Source organism: Aaosphaeria arxii (genome assembly GCF_010015735.1).
Source record: "Aaosphaeria arxii CBS 175.79 unplaced genomic scaffold BU24scaffold_3, whole genome shotgun sequence".
NCBI lineage: Eukaryota > Fungi > Ascomycota > Dothideomycetes > Pleosporales > Aaosphaeria > Aaosphaeria arxii.
In genome coordinates this window covers 1,595,444-1,612,544 of record NW_022983476.1, presented here as the reverse complement: position 1 = coordinate 1,612,544, position 17,101 = coordinate 1,595,444, and the positions used below count along the sequence as shown (strand labels likewise).

At 49.2% G+C, this 17,101-nt stretch overlaps 8 protein-coding genes across 8 annotated transcripts; 5 read left to right on the top strand and 3 right to left on the bottom strand.

The window, feature by feature from the left end:
• Window positions 1-507: 507 nt before the first annotated feature.
• BU24DRAFT_388636 (uncharacterized protein) lies at window positions 508-1,970 on the bottom strand (the record flags this gene model as incomplete). Its single annotated transcript, XM_033525011.1, has 2 exons — window positions 1,830-1,970; window positions 508-1,738 (listed from the first exon to the last, which is right to left on the bottom strand). Exons 1-2 carry the CDS (start codon window positions 1,910-1,912, stop codon window positions 508-510), a joined length of 1,314 nt encoding a protein of 437 aa, XP_033385750.1. The 5' UTR covers window positions 1,913-1,970.
• A 2,992-nt stretch (window positions 1,971-4,962) lies between these two features.
• BU24DRAFT_440390 (uncharacterized protein) lies at window positions 4,963-5,731 on the top strand (the record flags this gene model as incomplete). The annotated part of the gene is made up of 5 exons (XM_033530369.1): window positions 4,963-5,042; window positions 5,093-5,222; window positions 5,282-5,351; window positions 5,410-5,511; window positions 5,563-5,731. Exons 1-5 carry the CDS (start codon window positions 5,016-5,018, stop codon window positions 5,729-5,731), a joined length of 498 nt encoding a protein of 165 aa, XP_033385749.1. The 5' UTR covers window positions 4,963-5,015.
• Window positions 5,732-6,209: 478 nt separating this feature from the next.
• BU24DRAFT_460458 (uncharacterized protein) lies at window positions 6,210-7,405 on the bottom strand (the record flags this gene model as incomplete). The annotated part of the gene is made up of 3 exons (XM_033531823.1): window positions 6,210-6,342; window positions 6,407-6,857; window positions 6,925-7,405. 3 exons carry the CDS (start codon window positions 7,403-7,405, stop codon window positions 6,210-6,212), a joined length of 1,065 nt encoding a protein of 354 aa, XP_033385748.1.
• Window positions 7,406-9,332: 1,927 nt separating this feature from the next.
• Window positions 9,333-11,052, top strand: BU24DRAFT_490580 (uncharacterized protein). The gene is made up of 2 exons (XM_033533724.1): window positions 9,333-10,060; window positions 10,155-11,052. Exons 1-2 carry the CDS (start codon window positions 9,715-9,717, stop codon window positions 10,574-10,576), a joined length of 768 nt encoding a protein of 255 aa, XP_033385747.1. The 5' UTR covers window positions 9,333-9,714; the 3' UTR covers window positions 10,577-11,052.
• On the bottom strand, window positions 10,928-11,862 carry BU24DRAFT_490579 (class I glutamine amidotransferase-like protein; the record flags this gene model as incomplete). Its single annotated transcript, XM_033533723.1, has 3 exons — window positions 10,928-11,185; window positions 11,239-11,340; window positions 11,398-11,862. 3 exons carry the CDS (start codon window positions 11,860-11,862, stop codon window positions 10,928-10,930), a joined length of 825 nt encoding a protein of 274 aa, XP_033385746.1.
• Window positions 11,863-12,280: 418 nt separating this feature from the next.
• Window positions 12,281-12,630, top strand: BU24DRAFT_420453 (uncharacterized protein). Its single transcript, XM_033527477.1, has one exon. It carries the CDS (start codon window positions 12,451-12,453, stop codon window positions 12,622-12,624), a length of 174 nt encoding a protein of 57 aa, XP_033385745.1. The 5' UTR covers window positions 12,281-12,450; the 3' UTR covers window positions 12,625-12,630.
• A 567-nt stretch (window positions 12,631-13,197) lies between these two features.
• Window positions 13,198-15,668, top strand: BU24DRAFT_420452 (MFS transporter-like protein). The gene is made up of 2 exons (XM_033527476.1): window positions 13,198-15,076; window positions 15,132-15,668. The coding sequence occupies exons 1-2, from the start codon at window positions 13,637-13,639 to the stop codon at window positions 15,462-15,464; spliced, it is 1,773 nt and encodes a 590-aa protein (XP_033385744.1). The 5' UTR covers window positions 13,198-13,636; the 3' UTR covers window positions 15,465-15,668.
• A 562-nt stretch (window positions 15,669-16,230) lies between these two features.
• On the top strand, window positions 16,231-16,804 carry BU24DRAFT_345888 (uncharacterized protein; the record flags this gene model as incomplete). Its single annotated transcript, XM_033523464.1, has 2 exons — window positions 16,231-16,303; window positions 16,578-16,804. The coding sequence occupies 2 exons, from the start codon at window positions 16,231-16,233 to the stop codon at window positions 16,802-16,804; spliced, it is 300 nt and encodes a 99-aa protein (XP_033385743.1).
• Window positions 16,805-17,101: the final 297 nt, after the last annotated feature.

Genomic DNA, 17,101 nt, shown 5'->3' with positions numbered 1-17,101 from the left:
ATTGCAATGCAGGGGATATACCGAATTTGAAGGGATTTGCGAGAAGGAGTGTTAATGCACTGTACGTGATGTGATGTGATGTGATGTGGGGTAGCGGGTGGTTTAGAGGGTCGTGTGCGACTACGACTATATGATGAATAGTTTTGAGTTTCCACTAGATGTACTGTCTCTCATGGCCATGGCGTTTAGCGTCTAAGGAAAGCATTGTATACTGCTCCTTTATCCTCTCCCCGTGATCTGTGACGTTTGACATGAATGTACGAATTGCAGAAGAATTATTAAGCCTCGGATAGTAATTATTCTTGTGATCTACCCTAGCCAGCAGCATTATACCCCTAAAGATGGACGTCTCTTCTAGTGAGCACTACTATACTGATTTACGCCGGAATAATGCGACATGTACACAGGAGGTACTAATCAAAACACGCTAACTCCGCCCGATGCCTTCCTCCCAATTGGTATATCATCTCAGCCAAAACCTGCACAAGAATAGGGAAAAGAATTGTTTTATTCTTCGTACTCGGCCTCCTTCACTCCGCAGAAATCTGTGCCGAAGCATGAGTCCACGCCATACCAAAGTCGCCAGTAGAGACTCGCGCTCGCGCTGTCGAACGTGCCATCCTCTTTCCTAGGCACCTGGTCTCCGATTATGCCGTGGTTAGATCCGATGATCCAGCCGATGACAGGCCATGATCCAAATGTCTGTTGCCAGCGGGGAGCGGCTGGAAGGAAAGCTTTCTCAGGGGGAAGAAGGACGGCTGCTTTGGCGCCCTTGATTCGAAGGGTCGTGCGTCCTCGGTCGTGCCCTATCTGCGTGGATGTCGTTCTCGCAGGGGCATGCGACGGTTGGGTGGGAATGATGGTTTGGTCTCCTTCGTCTTCAGGAAATCCACCTGCGGTTTTGAAGATAGGCTCAGATGGGTATCGCGGGAGAAGTCCAGGTGTGGAGCCGGTTGCTGTGGCCGAAGACAGAGTCGCTGATGACCCTCCAAGTTGAAGTGTTTGTGAGGAGACGGTGTTGGGTGATGCCGTCTGTGACGACCATGCTCCTACCGATGCGGCCAATGGCTTGTCTTCATTCGGTGGGGAACCGCGATATCGCTCTGCAAAGACCTTGAATCCTTGAACCACATGCGGCGAGTAGTGGCATGCGCGTTCAGCGGCCTCTGGAGAATCGAATGTGACCTTTATCCAATGCTCTCCGCCGACATATTCGTTGATCTTACGAAGTGAGCCTTTCGAAAGGGAGCGGTAGGAAGCAGCCTTATGCTGGCTGAGTGTCAGGTTGTAGCGTGCGCTAGGCGGTTGCCTGTCGTATTCTTCGAATATGATGCCGCCTGAAACTTTTTCATAGTAGTCGATAGCGGCCCATTGCACATCGTTCCCGTATCCATATAGCAAAACCTCGGTTGGCTCCTTTGTTGATGCATTGGACGATGCGCCAGGCTGGAACGAGCTCGATAGCCCGGCAGCCTCGATGAGGTTCGGGGTTGAAGCAGAAAGAGGAAGATTTGCTGAAGGAGCGGGGAGGTTGCGCACGCGGATCGATTCTCTTTTTTGTTCTTGTAGTTTCTGCTTGTTGAATATGTCGTCGATTACGCGGATATCGTCAAGTTTCGCTTGATCTTCTTTGCTTGACCGTGCCGGCGTCGCGGTCTTGCTTCTTGAGGTGCCTCGCTTCCGCGCTTTACCAAATGGTCCCTTTTCTTCTGGGATGCGCCGTTGCGCATGGTCGGAGCTTCACGTACAGGTCAGCTTTGAAGAACGCGGAAGCCAACTTCAACAATGGCAGGGGGGCGGCTGCTTTTGTTCCTCGAACTTGAACTTACTCTGCGAAATCGAAACCCCATGGTAGCCTCCTTCCGGAGGAATCATAGGCGCGCTCAGAATCAGGCACTGCGTGGACCTGCATATTGCCAACTTGAATGGGCGTGGGAATATGAAGCTGTGCGAAGCAGTTTGAAGCTGTGGAGTTGTTGTTGTCACTGGTCGCTAGAGGAACAAAAGTTCCCGTTGCTGATCGCCAAGAATACATGGTCTGTGCGCGCGTTGTTCTAATCTACTTCCTTCATAGACTATTACTGGGAAACAAAACTTACACTAGGAAATCAAGTCTTGTATCGAATGATGTTTCATTCTAATCTTTCATGAATGGCTAGAACTCATATAGACGTCTTACTAGCATAATTTGCCTCACAAGAATAGACCGGGCTTAACAAGCAGTTCTAATTACAACAGTTCACTGACAATGTCAATTGTCTTTAGTAGCTCTCTCCGTCATTCTTGGACCAGAACAGGATTATTAGAGCTTCTTCTATGTAGCTACCCCGTATGATGCAAGAAGTCTTGATCAGGTCCACCGAAATACCAGAGCGAGCTGGCTATCTTTCCGAGACAACATTCAAAGACCCACGAAGTCCATAGCTACAAGGGGTCAGCACCAATTAACAGACCCCAACTGCGCTAATGACGATTACTAGATTCTCTTCATTCAATTGTAGCCAATTGAGGTTACAGTCTCTACAGGAAGGTATCCCGTGGCGTAACCGTTTTCTTGATTCACCACAACAGGCTCTGCAAAGCGTGGTAAGATTCATAGATCTCTTGACTGCTTGTTCCATACACGCTGTGGCCGCATTTGGCAACCGACAGCCTTAATCGGATCCTCTTGACAAGGGCCTTCCAACTGAATGGCGCTGAACAGTCCTAAATAGGGCTTCAGCTCTTCTCCGGCTACCCATTGTAAGACATGTGAAAGAACAGCGCACTTGGTGGTCTGATATAGCCGCATACAGCGCTACCGGGGACCAGGTCAAGTATACCGTTATCCCCACACCGTTGACCTACATCTAGTGTGGATTGTTACCCATACGCTAGGTCATGCTAAGCCGAAACCGAAGCAGATGTCCATGACTGCAGTGAGGTGACGATAGGATCTGACTGGGTGTTGGGATACTTCAGCTCATTTCCAAGTCATTGCTCAACCCGCACCAATCAAGGACCTTTCAGTTATAGGCACTTCGAATTGGCCATGCCCTTGGTATCTGATCTGAGCTGATGAGCATGCATGTTGCAGGGTGGCTACGGGTGATCGTCATATGCTTGCATAGATCGCTGCTAGGGCGGCCATGTCACAATGGGCCAGTCCTGTGGTAAAGGCGATATAGCGTCAGCATGTCAATCAGCAACGATCATATGGTCGGGTTGGGATGTTGTTTCTAGTGGGAGCATCCAGCCTCAAGGTATGAAAAGGTATAGGAAGGTAAAATGCTCAACCAATAGCAAGATATGGACGAGTCCAATCTGAAGTGGGGTTCTATTTGGGGGCGATTTGAGCCTCAGATGGGGTCGGAGGGTAATCTTCGCGCCACAAATCAGCGGCGGTCAAGACGATGCTAAGTGATGGAATCGTGTAGCCACAGTGAGATGCCCAGCAACAGGTCGTGTTACACCATGAAGCGCAACAAAGTGCAAAGGGTGGTAGATATCCTACGAGGCTGATGAAACGGAAGACTGAGATTCCGATATGACTGGCTTTGCTGCGCCGCCTCCAGCCACGAGCTCTGACGGCCTTTCGCGTGGCCCGCAGGGGTCTGTCATTCGGTTACACGACAGCAACCGATCGAACCGAACGAATGATCGCGACATCGACCAATGTTGGTGGATCCTGTCCGTCAGCTGTGCATCAGCACCAGCCTCGAATAGCAGCTATTCTACTTTTCAGTTCGTTGGTATTTGCTTATAGCGAAGTGTAAAATCTTGTCGAAGGATTCGGAATGGCTTCTATCCGTCTCGTCCTCTATTGCGGCTACCTGAATGCAAGAACTGTTGCTGCTTCAACACTGCATTCTAGTCAGATCGGCCACGGCGTGTACGAATACATGAGGGATAAGAAGATGATTGGGGTCACCCTATTCTCCTTTGAGTAGATGGATATGGGGTTGAGGCCCGCTAGGGTTAGCACGTTGTCGACGTTGCCGTATCGATCGATCAATCAGACTAAGTTCCTTCAAAAAAGATCCTTTGCCCTGTAATATGTTCATCAGCTTCATCTGCAAATGACCTGGGTAGTTGCTGAATCTGGAAGTCGCCACTGTCATCTCGACGCTTTTGATCGCTCAAATAGGTTTGCTGATGCGCAGGACCAAGTCGAGTATCGTGAGAATCTTGGGGCCCCATCGGGCTTCCCTGGCACTGATCCCATAAGACGGGAGATCCACGAGCACATCATCTTACAGACCTTGAACCAGGTCTTTTATTTGTTGATGACCATATGTCACGCCTGTGGGGACAGATAAGATACCCTAGTCTAGCTGGGCCTGGGGCTCTTATGTTGGAACCAGACCAGCTCATCGTCATATCCTGGCTCAAGTCTCTTCTTCTCGTTGCTCTTCCTTCTCGATGTCATCAAAATCATGAGGTTATACATTGTTGTGGCTTCAAAGCACTGTCATTTCCTGTAAATGTACCCTGAAGTGGATCTCGTGTTGTACTCCGGGCTTCAGCTGGGGGATGCTGTGATCGTTAGACGTCAGGATTGAACTGCAGCTTCATCGACATCATCCGTGGAGAGTTGTCTCGTGAGTTAGTATATATGCTTTCAAATATTCTCGCCGACAATGGAATATCCACAGAACAACAGTCAACCTGCATCACAATCTGAACAGTTTCCTTCCTCTTTTAACAATTTACAAGTGCCGGATATATCCACAACACACAAAGTTCGATCAGAACAGATCTGTTCCAGCGAAGCTATTTCGCTTTCTCATTTGAGCCACAGGAATAGGAAGAGGAAGAAATTACGGGAAGACACACCATTGCTAAAGAGCGTACTGAGACTGCCTCTTTGCATTCCGATTGCAAATCTCCGTCCAGAGGTACATTTTCATCTAGAGACAGCGGTAGCACAACTTTCAGATCATCATCTCGTTAATCAACAAGTGCCTGGCCCTTCAAACCATACTCAATTCCATTATCCAAAACCGAAGACGTACCGTTTGCCATCCTATCAAATCATGTCTTCCTCCCGAAAGATCACCACAGTGAGTAAAAAGTCCCACATCGCAGTGTCTCACAACCTGACAACTCGCAGGCCGAGAAGGACCAAATGATCCATGCCCTGCAGTCGCATCGCGTCAACACATTGATCGAACTTCGACGCATCGAGAAAGCCTTCGCACGACTTGGATCCCCCGATGTTACCGAGCCAATGACTACGGCTTGTAAGTGAAAATCACGCCAGAAACGATGCCAAATGCGAAAACTAATTGAACTTTTTTAGGGTCTTACTATGTGAATTCTCATGGGCTCCTGACTGAGTTGCGAGGGCTGACGAGAGATTATCCGTTCAGGTATGTCTACGTTTTTCGATGGTGGAGTTTTGGGGCATTTTGGCTGATGAGAAGATAGTTCTGAATGCGTAGAGGAGGCGAAGCGGCGCGTCTATGCTGATCCTCAGAGTAACCGAAGCTGGAACTTCTGCTGGCTGGTTCTTTCCAAGATTCGTGACGAGTGAGTTTTATAGATAGTCCGTGAGTAGGCAGGCTCTGACGGCACCACTAGCGAACTGATTCAGTACTACGCTCAATATCAAGCAGAGGACCCTAGCATGTGGGGATATCACGAACCCTCCGACGACGATGTTATGCGACTCTCACAGGCTTTCATGGCTGAGTGGAACACCGCTGTCAACCACATGCTTCGTCACTGGGACCAACCACCGCGTCGCTGAGCGCAGAGAAGTGGTGGCTACTTCTCGTTAACCGCTGCTTTCTTCCCTCTAACCGGCCTCGTACTCCTTGACAGAAGCCATCAAAACGTTGCGCCTCTTTATTTTACCTGGACTGGATCCGGATCTCGACACAAAATATTTCCTTCCGACACCCTTTTCCTTCAATCGTTTTAGAAGCTATTCATTCCATACTAGATCAATGTAGACTGGCATTTTTCATTGCACTAGACATTACACTCCGGCCCGATCCTTTCGTTTCTTGCATTTCCTCCCATGTTTTCATATCCTTTTCGCCATATCGGTTCGCAACTTTCCTGACCCGTTCCCGCAGTCCCTTTTTGAGTCATTCATATGAATTGTGTTGATACTACATTTTCTTGCACGCAAGACATGCTCACGCTCCGACAGTCCCCTTTATCACGCTCGGCTCTGTCTTTGAAAATTGTAAAAATGTTCTTTTGTACCCTTGTTGGATCTATCATGTAATCATTAAAATCGTTAAGAAAGCAATCGCCCAGCCCAAGTCCAACCCTCCTATTTGCCGCCTACTCAAACCCGGGGCAGAGTTTGGTATGGGGTCCCCGATAGCTTTTGTACGCTGGTTTCGTTTCCTGGAAATTAGACGTTAGCATGGAAATTCCTTTTTTTTTTGAAAGGGGGAAAGGGGGTCCTTACACCACGTCCGTCGTGTCGAAACACGCATATCTCTTCTTCTCGCCTTCCTGGAGGTCGTTGTCCGCCAACAGAGACACCTGATCATCGAACGAAATCGCCGGCATGAAAGGGTAGAAGTTCTTCTTCTGCATTATGTACTTCGCCTGCGCGAATAGCGCATAGTTTTCAGCGTTATTCGCCGCGTCGTATGGCGCCTGTGTCGACAACCCCGCGAGGAGTTTTGCGCGAGTGGCTCCGAAGCCGTATTTCAGCGTCTGGACGTCATTTGGATTGTCCGTGTTGGGGCGCGCGTTGGCGACGCCGGCGAGAAATGATGTGTTCATGGGTGTGCGGTATTCTTGCAATGTCCAGGTGTTGTTCACGGCTTCTGTCGTGCTTTGTGGTGACGCTGCCTCGACTATCGCTTCCCCTACGTCGGATATATGCATGATTTGTCTCGCCCATGCGGTTGCTAGTTTTTGTTAATATCTTTTCGTCCTCTAATTGAGCGCATTCGAGAGGGGCAGCTGCCATCATACCTCTATTGTAATACGCCATGAGGTCCTTATTTAGCGTCGAGTTCGCCGCTACATTCTCCACCGTCTCCTCGAGCCCGTCCAACCCAAAATATCTCCTACAGAAATTGATGTGCGGTTCATTTCCGATATTGTACGCCACATGTTTCCCGTCTCTCTTATTTCCCACGTCGCAGTAATCATTGGGGTCGTCGCACCGCACGTGGATGTCCGGCATTACGGTCCCCGTCCCGCCACCATTTGCGTACTGGATCGCGCGCTGCAGATTCGCCTCGATGAGTTCTGTGAAATTGGAAGACCGCGCTTCCGGTCCGAAGAATTCCTGTTCCGCTTCGCCGGACATGTTCAATGGGAGACTGGCGGCAAAAAGCACATTCATCTCGTGGAAGCCGGCGCGGATGGCTTCGAGTTGGTTCTTCCCGCAACGTTCGCCCCCCGTCAGGTTCATCGCATATTGGTTGAGAGTGACGCCCTCGGCCGCCATTGCGACGAAGTTACTGGGTGCGGCCAGGGCATGTGCGATGAGAGAGCTCGACAAGAAGACCGGAAGGGAAAGAAGCGCCTGTAAAGTAATCATGTTGAAGTATGAAGAATGGTGGATGCGGATCCGGTCCGTGTCCAGGAATAAGGTATGCTTTTCTTAAAATTGCCGGTCATGGAAGAACTATGGATGGGAAGAGATGGAAAGAAATCTGGGAAATGGACCCGCACTTGAATTAGAAAAATGATAGAAGAAGGCAGAAGGCGACAGCGGACTATTCAGATACACGATTGAAGGCAACGGACCCGAACAGGACGCATTATTCGAGGCGTTTGAGGGATGTAGTACCAAGCTGTCGAAAGAGGATTATGTGCAGGAGCAGCCCTATGCGAGACTCGAGGTGGGAAGTTGGGGTCCTTATGGGGAGCAAGGCCAGAAACATATTAGGGCTCGGTATCATGCCGCCACTTGCCCAGGGCGTTGTGGGTCTCAAGATGGCGTTGTGGAAGGGAAGGGGCCAATATGGCGAAGATGGAGTTGGGATGGATCATGGAGTGGAAGGGGATTATTGGATAGAGGTCGAGTGTGATCCTCCAAACACTGGCACACTCTGGAACGAAGGACACACTGGGCCAAGCGCTAGCCTCGGCCACCGTTATTCTTGTGCTACAAAATGGATCCAAGTTGCCAACCATTGCGCTATCTGCCTAGGTCTCTACCTAGGTCAGCCTAGGTGTACTTGGGAACGCGTACGCGTATGCCTTTAATGGGGCTCAAAAAGATGCAAAAGCCATCGTGAGTGACAAGCTTCTACTCGTATGGCGCACAACGTTGTTCAGGGAAATGCCAACTCATTTGTCCCATCTCCAGCTTGCCATGAGTGATGGCAGTTCCATGCTGCGAGTTATTCAGAACGGGAGAAGCCAAACCGAAGATGGATGTCGGGATTTGGAAATGGGGGGATTTCAGGGCCTCCAATGTAGTCGCAGATCATGCTTCCTAAAACGTCTCAGGTTCCAGGAACGCCGCTGCAGAACATCGAAGCATTTGTGTAACTGCAGCACTAGACCGATTCTCGAATTTGTTTTAGTTGCGCTACAGCTGCCTTGAGCTACACAGTACAGCAATGCGGCTAAATTCGCGAATGCCTGCCTACTTGTACAAGTAGAGACATGGAACTTTTCTGCTTTACGAAACCCACCCCTTTTGGACGGATTATTGCGTCGTGAACGCGGGTATCTCAAAGTACGGAAGCCAGCACGCATACGCATTCGCATACCAAGGCAGTCGGTGTCAGGTCAGAGATAACTTTTCTTTCTTCGCTGCAATCGTTGCTATAAGGGGAAAAAGAAGGGGCCATCATAATAAGGGGTGCAATATTGGTTCTTGGGTGTAAGGGAAGACGCGGGCCGAGCGATGCCGACCTACCGCAACGGGTAGAATGGCATCTCCAGCAAGCATATACTGCGGTAACTGTAGAAACCCGAACCGCACTGAGGGACCCTCACTCAAGACACTCCCTGAGTAGCCTTCTTTGATGATCAAGAAGCTATTATAGGACTGTTCCCTTGGCATGCTCGATTAGTCGTCTCTTTCTACGCTAGACATTGGCATTTGCGATGCTTGGGGCTGAAGACGGTTATCGGCTCTCGTTCTCTGTGTAGTGAACCGAACTTGGTCGCTTCGTTAATTACTATCAAGGTTGGCCATGAACGTAAGGTAGAATATCATTATATTTTTGCAGTTCTTGTACATTATAATTTAAGAGCCAAAACGCATCGTTATGCTTGTGTTGACATTCCTTTCCTCTCGCCTCCCTACATATTCCCGGTCGGGACGTTACAAATACCATTCAAGATCCCTTTGCAGATGGGCACTTATATAATAATGTACCCGTACCTAACAATAGTTGTTGGTCGTCACCTGCTCGCGGAACTCCGTCAAATCCATGGGAATTCGACAACAATTTTCACAGAATGGTCGGAGACGGGACTTGTATCCCACCGATCGAATCCTCAATCCGTTCCACCTCGTGACCACTTTCCTGCAAAGAACATCACAAGGCGTCCACATACTTGCTTGCCAAGGACCCAAAACCGATCCCTATACCACCCGCTGCGGACGAAGCCGGCGTCAGACATCATCAGAGTAAATGAACATTCAAGTTCCATATCCATTGCTGTGACTCAACGCCCCCATATAAATACCATTTCCATACTCTCTAATACAAAGATGCTATTCTTCTGCATAATAACATCATTACCATCATTGCCATCTCACCTATTACAAAGATTGACACAAATCCCGACCTCATGACCAAACCCACCATAGCATCCACCGCTGCCACTCTCGCAGCATTGGCATCAACTGCCTACCTCCTCCAGACATATCGCAGCATATCACCCATAAAATCCAGTGCCGTCTGCTCGAGCAACAGCATACCAAACTCCCTACTCACCAGCCAAGCCAGGAAACTGACGAATCCGAAGGACACCCTCGCGCTGAACGACACACGATGGACGGACGTCAAAGTCCCGCGAGGAACGACCGATGAGGTAGTGTTGGCGAGGTTCGTGAGAGGGTTCTTCGGGGGTTATGTCTTTGCGCCCGAGCGGATGATGTTGAAGGTGTACGGGAGGGACATGGCGAGCTTTGAGGGTGAGTTTTAGTATTTCGATGATATGTTGATCTTTTGTTTTGTTTTCATCTTTTGTCATGACAATGGTGGCTAATACGAATGGCGTGTTCAAAGAGTTAAAGAACGAGCCGGTCTCGCGGCGAATCTGGTCCACGTCTCAATTATCGGGGGAGAATCTTCCGCCGGTGGGCGCGCTGTTCTTCGGTGCTTTCCGAGTCGTGGAGAGCCGAGTAGTCGATCGTAGCGATGTGGCTGATGGGAAAGCATCAGAAAGCTATATCGATTTCGCGTACGGTTTCGACCAGGGGCCTCTCGCTGGCGTGCATAGGTTTTCGGTGAAACGTGGTGCGGCTCCGGGTAGTGGTGGTTGTGAGAAGCAGGGGAAGGAAGAGGAGACTGTGACGATCGAGTTCTCTCACTCGGGTTGTAATCCTCTTTCTGATGAGTGGAGGCTACCACTCACGCTTGAGGGGTTCCATTCAATATACGCTATGCTATTGTTCAGGGAGGGCGTTGCAGGTGTTATTAGTAGCTAGGAGGAGGTCCGGTGGTAACATTAACGATGATGCTTAATATTCAAGACTCGGGCAAGAAGTATGACTCGATTGTATCATGAGGAGGCGGATTTCACTACGTTGAGAGCTTTGGGTGGTTAGTAATGACGTTCAATATTATCACAAACACTACGACATTGCTTGATTGCACCCATCACCTAAGGTACTTAGGGTTTCAAATGTATAAGTTCATTGGTATGGTGGAACGTGTCGCGTTCACGCAAAATGATATATGTACAACGGTAGAAACTCAAACCCTAGTTAGGGGCGAGATGGTATGAAGGACAAAGTGAATTGGACGTCATCAATGAGTCTACGTCAAAGTATCTGAGATCATCGGCTAGCTGGGTTCGTGCTGTTGGTAGCATAGACATCCCAGATATCAGCGAAAGGATCGCTGTGAGGGTCCATCCAGCGTTCATACTCGCTGACATCCGCAATGTAGCTTGCGACTCCCTCGCCAAACACCGAGGCAACCCATGCATAGGTGACGTCGATTCCGGCAGAGATGCCAGATGAACTCCAGAGGTTTCCATCTTCAACCCAACGCGCAGCGGGAACCCAGTTCACATTTGGTCCAGTGGAAGTTGCCTACAAGATATATCAGTCATAGTATAATAGAAAAGGAAAACGGAGATACTAACCCATTGCCAGGACTTCTTGTTCGTAGTGGCGTTGCGGCCGTCCAACACGCCAGCACGAGCAAGAATGGTCGCACCAGTACAGACGCTGATGACATGTTTGACCTATCGGGAATCATTAGCACTATAGTAATAGCAAATCCATCTTTGGCAGCGAATTACCTTTGGGAACATGTTTTTGACAAAGTCGATTTCAGCAGTCAGGTCCTTTCGCGTACCACCACCACCTGGCACGAACAAAACGTCGACGTCTCCAAGATCTGTTGAGTTTCCAGGAACAGTGACGTTACCCGTATCCCTCGCCTGGGCATTGCCATATTCGGATTGGACTTGAGCAAAAGTGGAAGTTGGCACGATGGACTCGCCAAAACTACTAGGTCCCATGCCCGTAGAGACAGGATCGAGTGTTGCGCTAATGATGGATAATTGCATGGGAAGCTTGTAGACCATAGCGAGGGTATTGAGGACGTCCAACGGACCGAAGACATCTAGAGCCTGGAAGTGAGGGAAGACAAGCATTCCATAATGCTTTGGATACTCGGTCGAGTTGTCGATTGAGGGTTGGGTTGGAATGGCAAGCACGGGACCAAGGGCCGCGAGCAGCGGTGCAAAGGAGGAAACACGCATGCTGAAGGAAGGAGTCGAAGTTGGACCGTTGTGGTAGAGGAGTAGGAGTGATTATATTGGAAGACGAAGAGAAGTATCAACACACGGAGACGGACTATAAATCCACAAATAAGGGACGTGCAAAGTACGTGCAGGCGCAGGCAACGGAGGAAATAGTGAAAGTGAAATCAGATCTAGCCCGAGCACATTACATCTTGAAAGTGAGAGCCTACGGAATGATACTTTATATTAGATTGGAATATTCTTACGGACGAAAACAAAGCATGGGAGATTAATTACCAGCTAATGCGTGCGAAAGCTTGCATTCAATGAGCACGTTTTGGTACTCGATGAGCACGTTTTCGTGAGTAACATTGCATGGTGGTCTTTGTCTACTTCGCCTTGTAGAATGGCATTGTTCTACATTGTATCATCTGGCATAGTGGGTCGAGGACGTTGTTTAGTTGAGAGGATTCTCTCTTGAAACAAAGTCATTTGTTCTAGTGCATTGCTTGGATGAGAGGCCTTATCGGAGTTTGGGTTGACTGGTGACGGGAAGAGTGCGGCGCGGGTGAGCATTGACAGCCAAGTCTACAAGTCTGTTTGAGCATGGCCTTGAAGGAAGATGACCGCAATAACAACGGGGATAGAGATTGTTACGTGGACAGAGCAAGGCGAAACTGTTCAGAAGTCTGTGGAGTGGATATTGATTGTGGAGAAACCATTCCTCACTTCGACCGAAGGATCTGGGGGCGTATTACTACTTGGGCAGCAATTGCATGAAGCACAGTGGCGAGGTACATGTATAAAGATGCGATCTGTGTAAAGCGGTGAACTTCATGCTTGCTAACATAGTCGATTCCGGGGAAAACTTCGCTTGTAGAATAATATATTGTATTTGTATATTAATCCGAGAGAAGTCATATGACCGTGTTACTATTTTGATGGATGAAAAGGAAGTATACAAATACTACCCTTACCTGCAGACGAGGATTCGGGTCAGAATGGAGTTAAGCGTATCCGAGAGGTTCCTGTTGAATACGGAGATGGAAAACATCTATTCCGTATACAAGTAGACTGTTACCATATGTACGAGTATCTGTGGCCAGTAGAAGAATGGAAATATGTTACTGGGAAGACGTTGATAGGTGATTGCATTTTCGGAAGTGAATGGGAATGCGAAGGCTGACTAAGTAGTGGATGTTGTCTGTAATGAACGTGAAGTGATTGGTCGGACATTGGGTCAACAAGTACCACATTGCGCGTAGACATACTCTGAATCTTCCTTCTACCACCGAATGTGTATAAGTTAAGTATTCGCTATGGATAGATAAGATTCTTCAAACCTTTTCTTGCCTTCTCTTCTCCTTTCCCCCCCAAATTTGATGATTTGTACACAATATCTCTCCTCATCCATCATATTGACATATTATATCCGAAGTACCTTATTAAGACTCGGATATCGTTGCGGATCCGACCGACATCCCGCCCTGAGCCAAACTCGACCCGATCGACGCTAAACCCTTCCCGTCATAGCATCCCTCCCGATCTCAGTGCTTGCTGTGTGTGACGCAAGAGCTGCGAATTCCCATCTCGTTCCTTCGCGCTTTTGCTGTTTCTCCCATACGACATTTACATCCCCTGCCAGATTCCCCATCCTCCCTCCCGCTACATGCCTGCAAGCTGTAGCTTCCTTGCCACTACCTCGTCCTCGTCTAAGAGGTAAAACTCTCCTTCCGACTCTCTCTTCTTTTCTCTTCTTACCTTCCTTACGGATACCACAAAACCCCCCGCCATGAGCCAACGGAGGCCCACCATCGATCCTAGACGGAAATCGTCAACACTCCACTACCAAACGTTCCCTACGAAACCTCCCTCTACTCGCGGTCAACCTCTATCCTCCTCCCCTCCTCAAAGAAATAGCGAAGGCTCCGATTCCGACGAAGGTCACCATGAGTCCCCCTTACCCACCAGACAGCTCGCCATCCTCGCCATCATCGCCCTCGCCGAACAAACAGCCCTTAATTCTATAAGCCCCTACTTGCCAGAGATGGCCAAGACATTCCCCGAAGTTAAGGATGGCCAGGCCGGTATAGCTGTTGGCCTCATCGCATCCTCGTTCGCTTTGGCCCAGTTCGCGACCAACTTCTTCTGGGGCTGGTTGTCAGATAGAGTGGGCAGGAAACCCGTCATAATAATAGGAACGTTCCTGACCTTGGCTTGTTTCTTGGCCTTTGGCTTCTGCAGGACGTTGTGGCAAGCAATCGTGGTTCAGATGTTTATGGGTCTTGTCAACGGCAATGCTGGCGTTGTGTCAACTTGCCTGGGAGAGATCACAGACCGAACAAACCAATCCAAAGCATTCACCTATCTCCCGGTCGTCTATGGCATTGGCGCCATCACCGGTCCCATAGTCGGAGGCATGTTGGTATTCTACAAGAACCCATTCAACAAGGCCCAGGATAACCCCTACCCATACCTGCTGCCGAATCTATTCTCTGCAGTGGTTCTCGCCATCGACCTTATTGTGTGCATGCTCTTTCTCGACGAGAGTCTCGAAGAGGCACAACACCTGCCTCCTCTCGGCAAACGCGTAGAAAACCTGTTTGCCTGGCTTTGGCAGTTCACGACGTCCACACGACCAACATATATTCGATACGTGGTAGGAAAGCGAAAATCATCTCACAGCCAACGGCTCACCGATGTTGACGAAGAAGACGAAGAAGATGAAGACGACGACGAGAGCAATGATGACGACTCTGAAGGCTCTGCTCCTGTTCTGTTCCCTGCAGGCTCTGGCGAGCAACTCACAAGACGTGAGGTTTTCAATCGCGATACCATCTTGCTCCTGGTAACCTATTTCATTTTCCAGCTGGCAAACATATCATACAACTCTCTTTATCCCATATTTGCCGAAGAGCTTCCCCCCACGGGACGAGGCCTGAAGCCAGAAGCCGTCGGACTCTCCTTGGCTTTCGCTGGCCTGATCACCATCTTATTCCAGATCGGCATCTACGGGAAATTGAGAGAGAAGATTGGCAACAAGGTCACGTATAGAGTCAGCCTAGCTGCTTTTGTCGTGGCCTTTTTGCTCATGCCGTGGGTTGGCTACAAAGATAGCAACCCTTCGTTCGGAATCGGTACAGGTAGGGGCTGGCTATGGGCCGAGCTCGGCGTCGTCCTCGTCATTAAAACGGTTGCCAGTGTTGGCGGCCTTACATCTGCGTTACTATTGGTAAGGCGCTGTTCATAATTGGCTCGTTGAAGCAGAGTGCTAACATGCTACCCAGGTAACTAACTCCGCCCCGAATCATAACGTGCTTGGGACTCTGAATGGACTTGCCCAAACGTTATCCGCTGCTGGCCGCGCTGCCGGACCCTTTGTCTCTGGATCACTATTCACCGCTGCTACCAATATCCAGCCAAAGGGAGAGGCACTCGTTTTTGGCATTTTCGGCGGGGTCTCGTTCATAGGCTTTCTTCTCAGCTTTGGAATCCGAGGAGATGATCTCGAGGCAGAAGGATGGAGTTCCAGCGAAGATCAAGTTGATGAGGAAGAGGAGATTGAAGGAGACGGCGACGGGCGAACAGACGACGAACAGACTCGCTTATTACGAAAGTAACGACGGTAGTAACGCATTGCAGCATCGTATCTGGCATGCTGGGCGACTTTCAAGAGTAGTGTTGTGAACATTAGCGTTGTACATAGAAGGCACGTTCAGCGGGCATGGTTTATACCTTTTGGACACCATATTTAATGATATATGTAAATTTATGATTTAATTCTCTATTTCAGCATTTTCCTTGTCCAATCACCGGCGGGCCAGGAACAATGGCCAATATTCTCCACCAAATTGGGTGATTGAGGCAGCAAATCGTGTATATCATTTGTTTGAGTAGCTACTATTGGATGAAAGTGCCGTAAGCCCATGTAGCAATCAAGATGGTTCATGCAAATTGGGCATCACGTGGATCGCGATCCCCAAAAACATTCACTCAAGACCCACCTCCACTCTTCATGCCGGCCTTCCGTTCCACCACATGGGGGATCCACCCAACGGATAGTCGTCAAGAACCCTAATTGGGCTCAACGACTTCTCAGCCGCGACAATCATCGAGAGAACCAGCCAGCTCATCGCTTTCCCATGTGGGGAACTTTCGATGCAACGCCAATGACGTACTTGATAAATACATCTAGTCCCGCTCCGCCTACGACCCCTCTTAACTGCGAAACAGATCTGACGACGTACAAACAAATCCCCAATTCCACCACAACCAACAAACAAACCAACGATCACGGTCATTTCCACTACAGCGGTTACAGCATCGTTCGCGTTCAAGCGATAACTTACTGCATCTAACCCAACACCTCATTTCATTTCCAACGCAATGGACAAGCTCAAGGAGAAGCTTCACATCCGCCGCAAGTCTCAGCCAGACACCTCAGATGTTACCACCGGTGGTAACACTGCGTCTTCTCGCCAACCCAATATCGAGGATGGTAAGTCCATGTTGTTACACTGCAAGCAGTAGATCCGACGTTACGAACAACTATCATCATTATCTTCTTGTCCATTTCTTTCGCGCCGGGCTGTGTATCTGCATCTCATGACTACTGAATGTCGAAAGATGGGCATTTGCGATTATCGGGGACAGACATACTGGCTATGGAACAGAAGCCAGCAACACCACGACCTCTTTTATAATATCCCGAACCCAATTGACCGGAATCACAGATGCCACCCGTGCGAGCATCGACTCCGAACTCGCAGCCATGAGTCCCGAAGAGCGAGATGCGTACCTGAAGGAGTTCGAGGACGCCGACCGGACGGGAGAGCCGAAGAAGGGCAGCCTGATCGAGAAGCTCATCGCCCGGGGTAACAAGAGGACGGAAGAGCAGTTGCAGAAGGAGAGCCTGGCTAGGCAGAAGGAGGTCCAAGATGCTGGGGGCGTCATTCGCTAGATGCGTTGGCGGCGATGAGGGCAGTGCCAGTCTCGACAAATTCAATTCGGATTCATCAAGCGGGGGTTTGCGGACGATGGATGCATTGGCTTTGGACGACTTGTCTGTCTAGTCTTTTGCGTTTGGGAAAAAATGTTTCGGAGATGGGGGTCTGGTATATAAAAAGAGTGTAGGGACCTGCCATTGCTTATTCACAATCAACCACTCATACCGTCAAACGAGCTTTTTTTAAAAGGTGAATTATCTTATGCTATGCATGTTAGGAAGGGTGGGATTGTACGTAAACCCGCCGTATTT

What these genes read in the sequence shown, in the direction of transcription:
- BU24DRAFT_490580 (XM_033533724.1), top strand. Translation starts at nt 9,715, where the DNA reads ATGACCAAACCCACCATAGCATCCACCGCTGCCACTCTCGCAGCATTG. An exon ending in GGACATGGCGAGCTTTGAGG is followed by an intron (nt 10,061 to 10,154) that starts GTGAGTTTTAGT and finishes GCGTGTTCAAAG; the next exon opens with AGTTAAAGAACGAGCCGGTC.
- BU24DRAFT_420452 (XM_033527476.1), top strand. Translation starts at nt 13,637, where the DNA reads ATGAGCCAACGGAGGCCCACCATCGATCCTAGACGGAAATCGTCAACA. An exon ending in TTACATCTGCGTTACTATTG is followed by an intron (nt 15,077 to 15,131) that starts GTAAGGCGCTGT and finishes CATGCTACCCAG; the next exon opens with GTAACTAACTCCGCCCCGAA.
- BU24DRAFT_420453 (XM_033527477.1), top strand. Translation starts at nt 12,451, where the DNA reads ATGGCCTTGAAGGAAGATGACCGCAATAACAACGGGGATAGAGATTGT.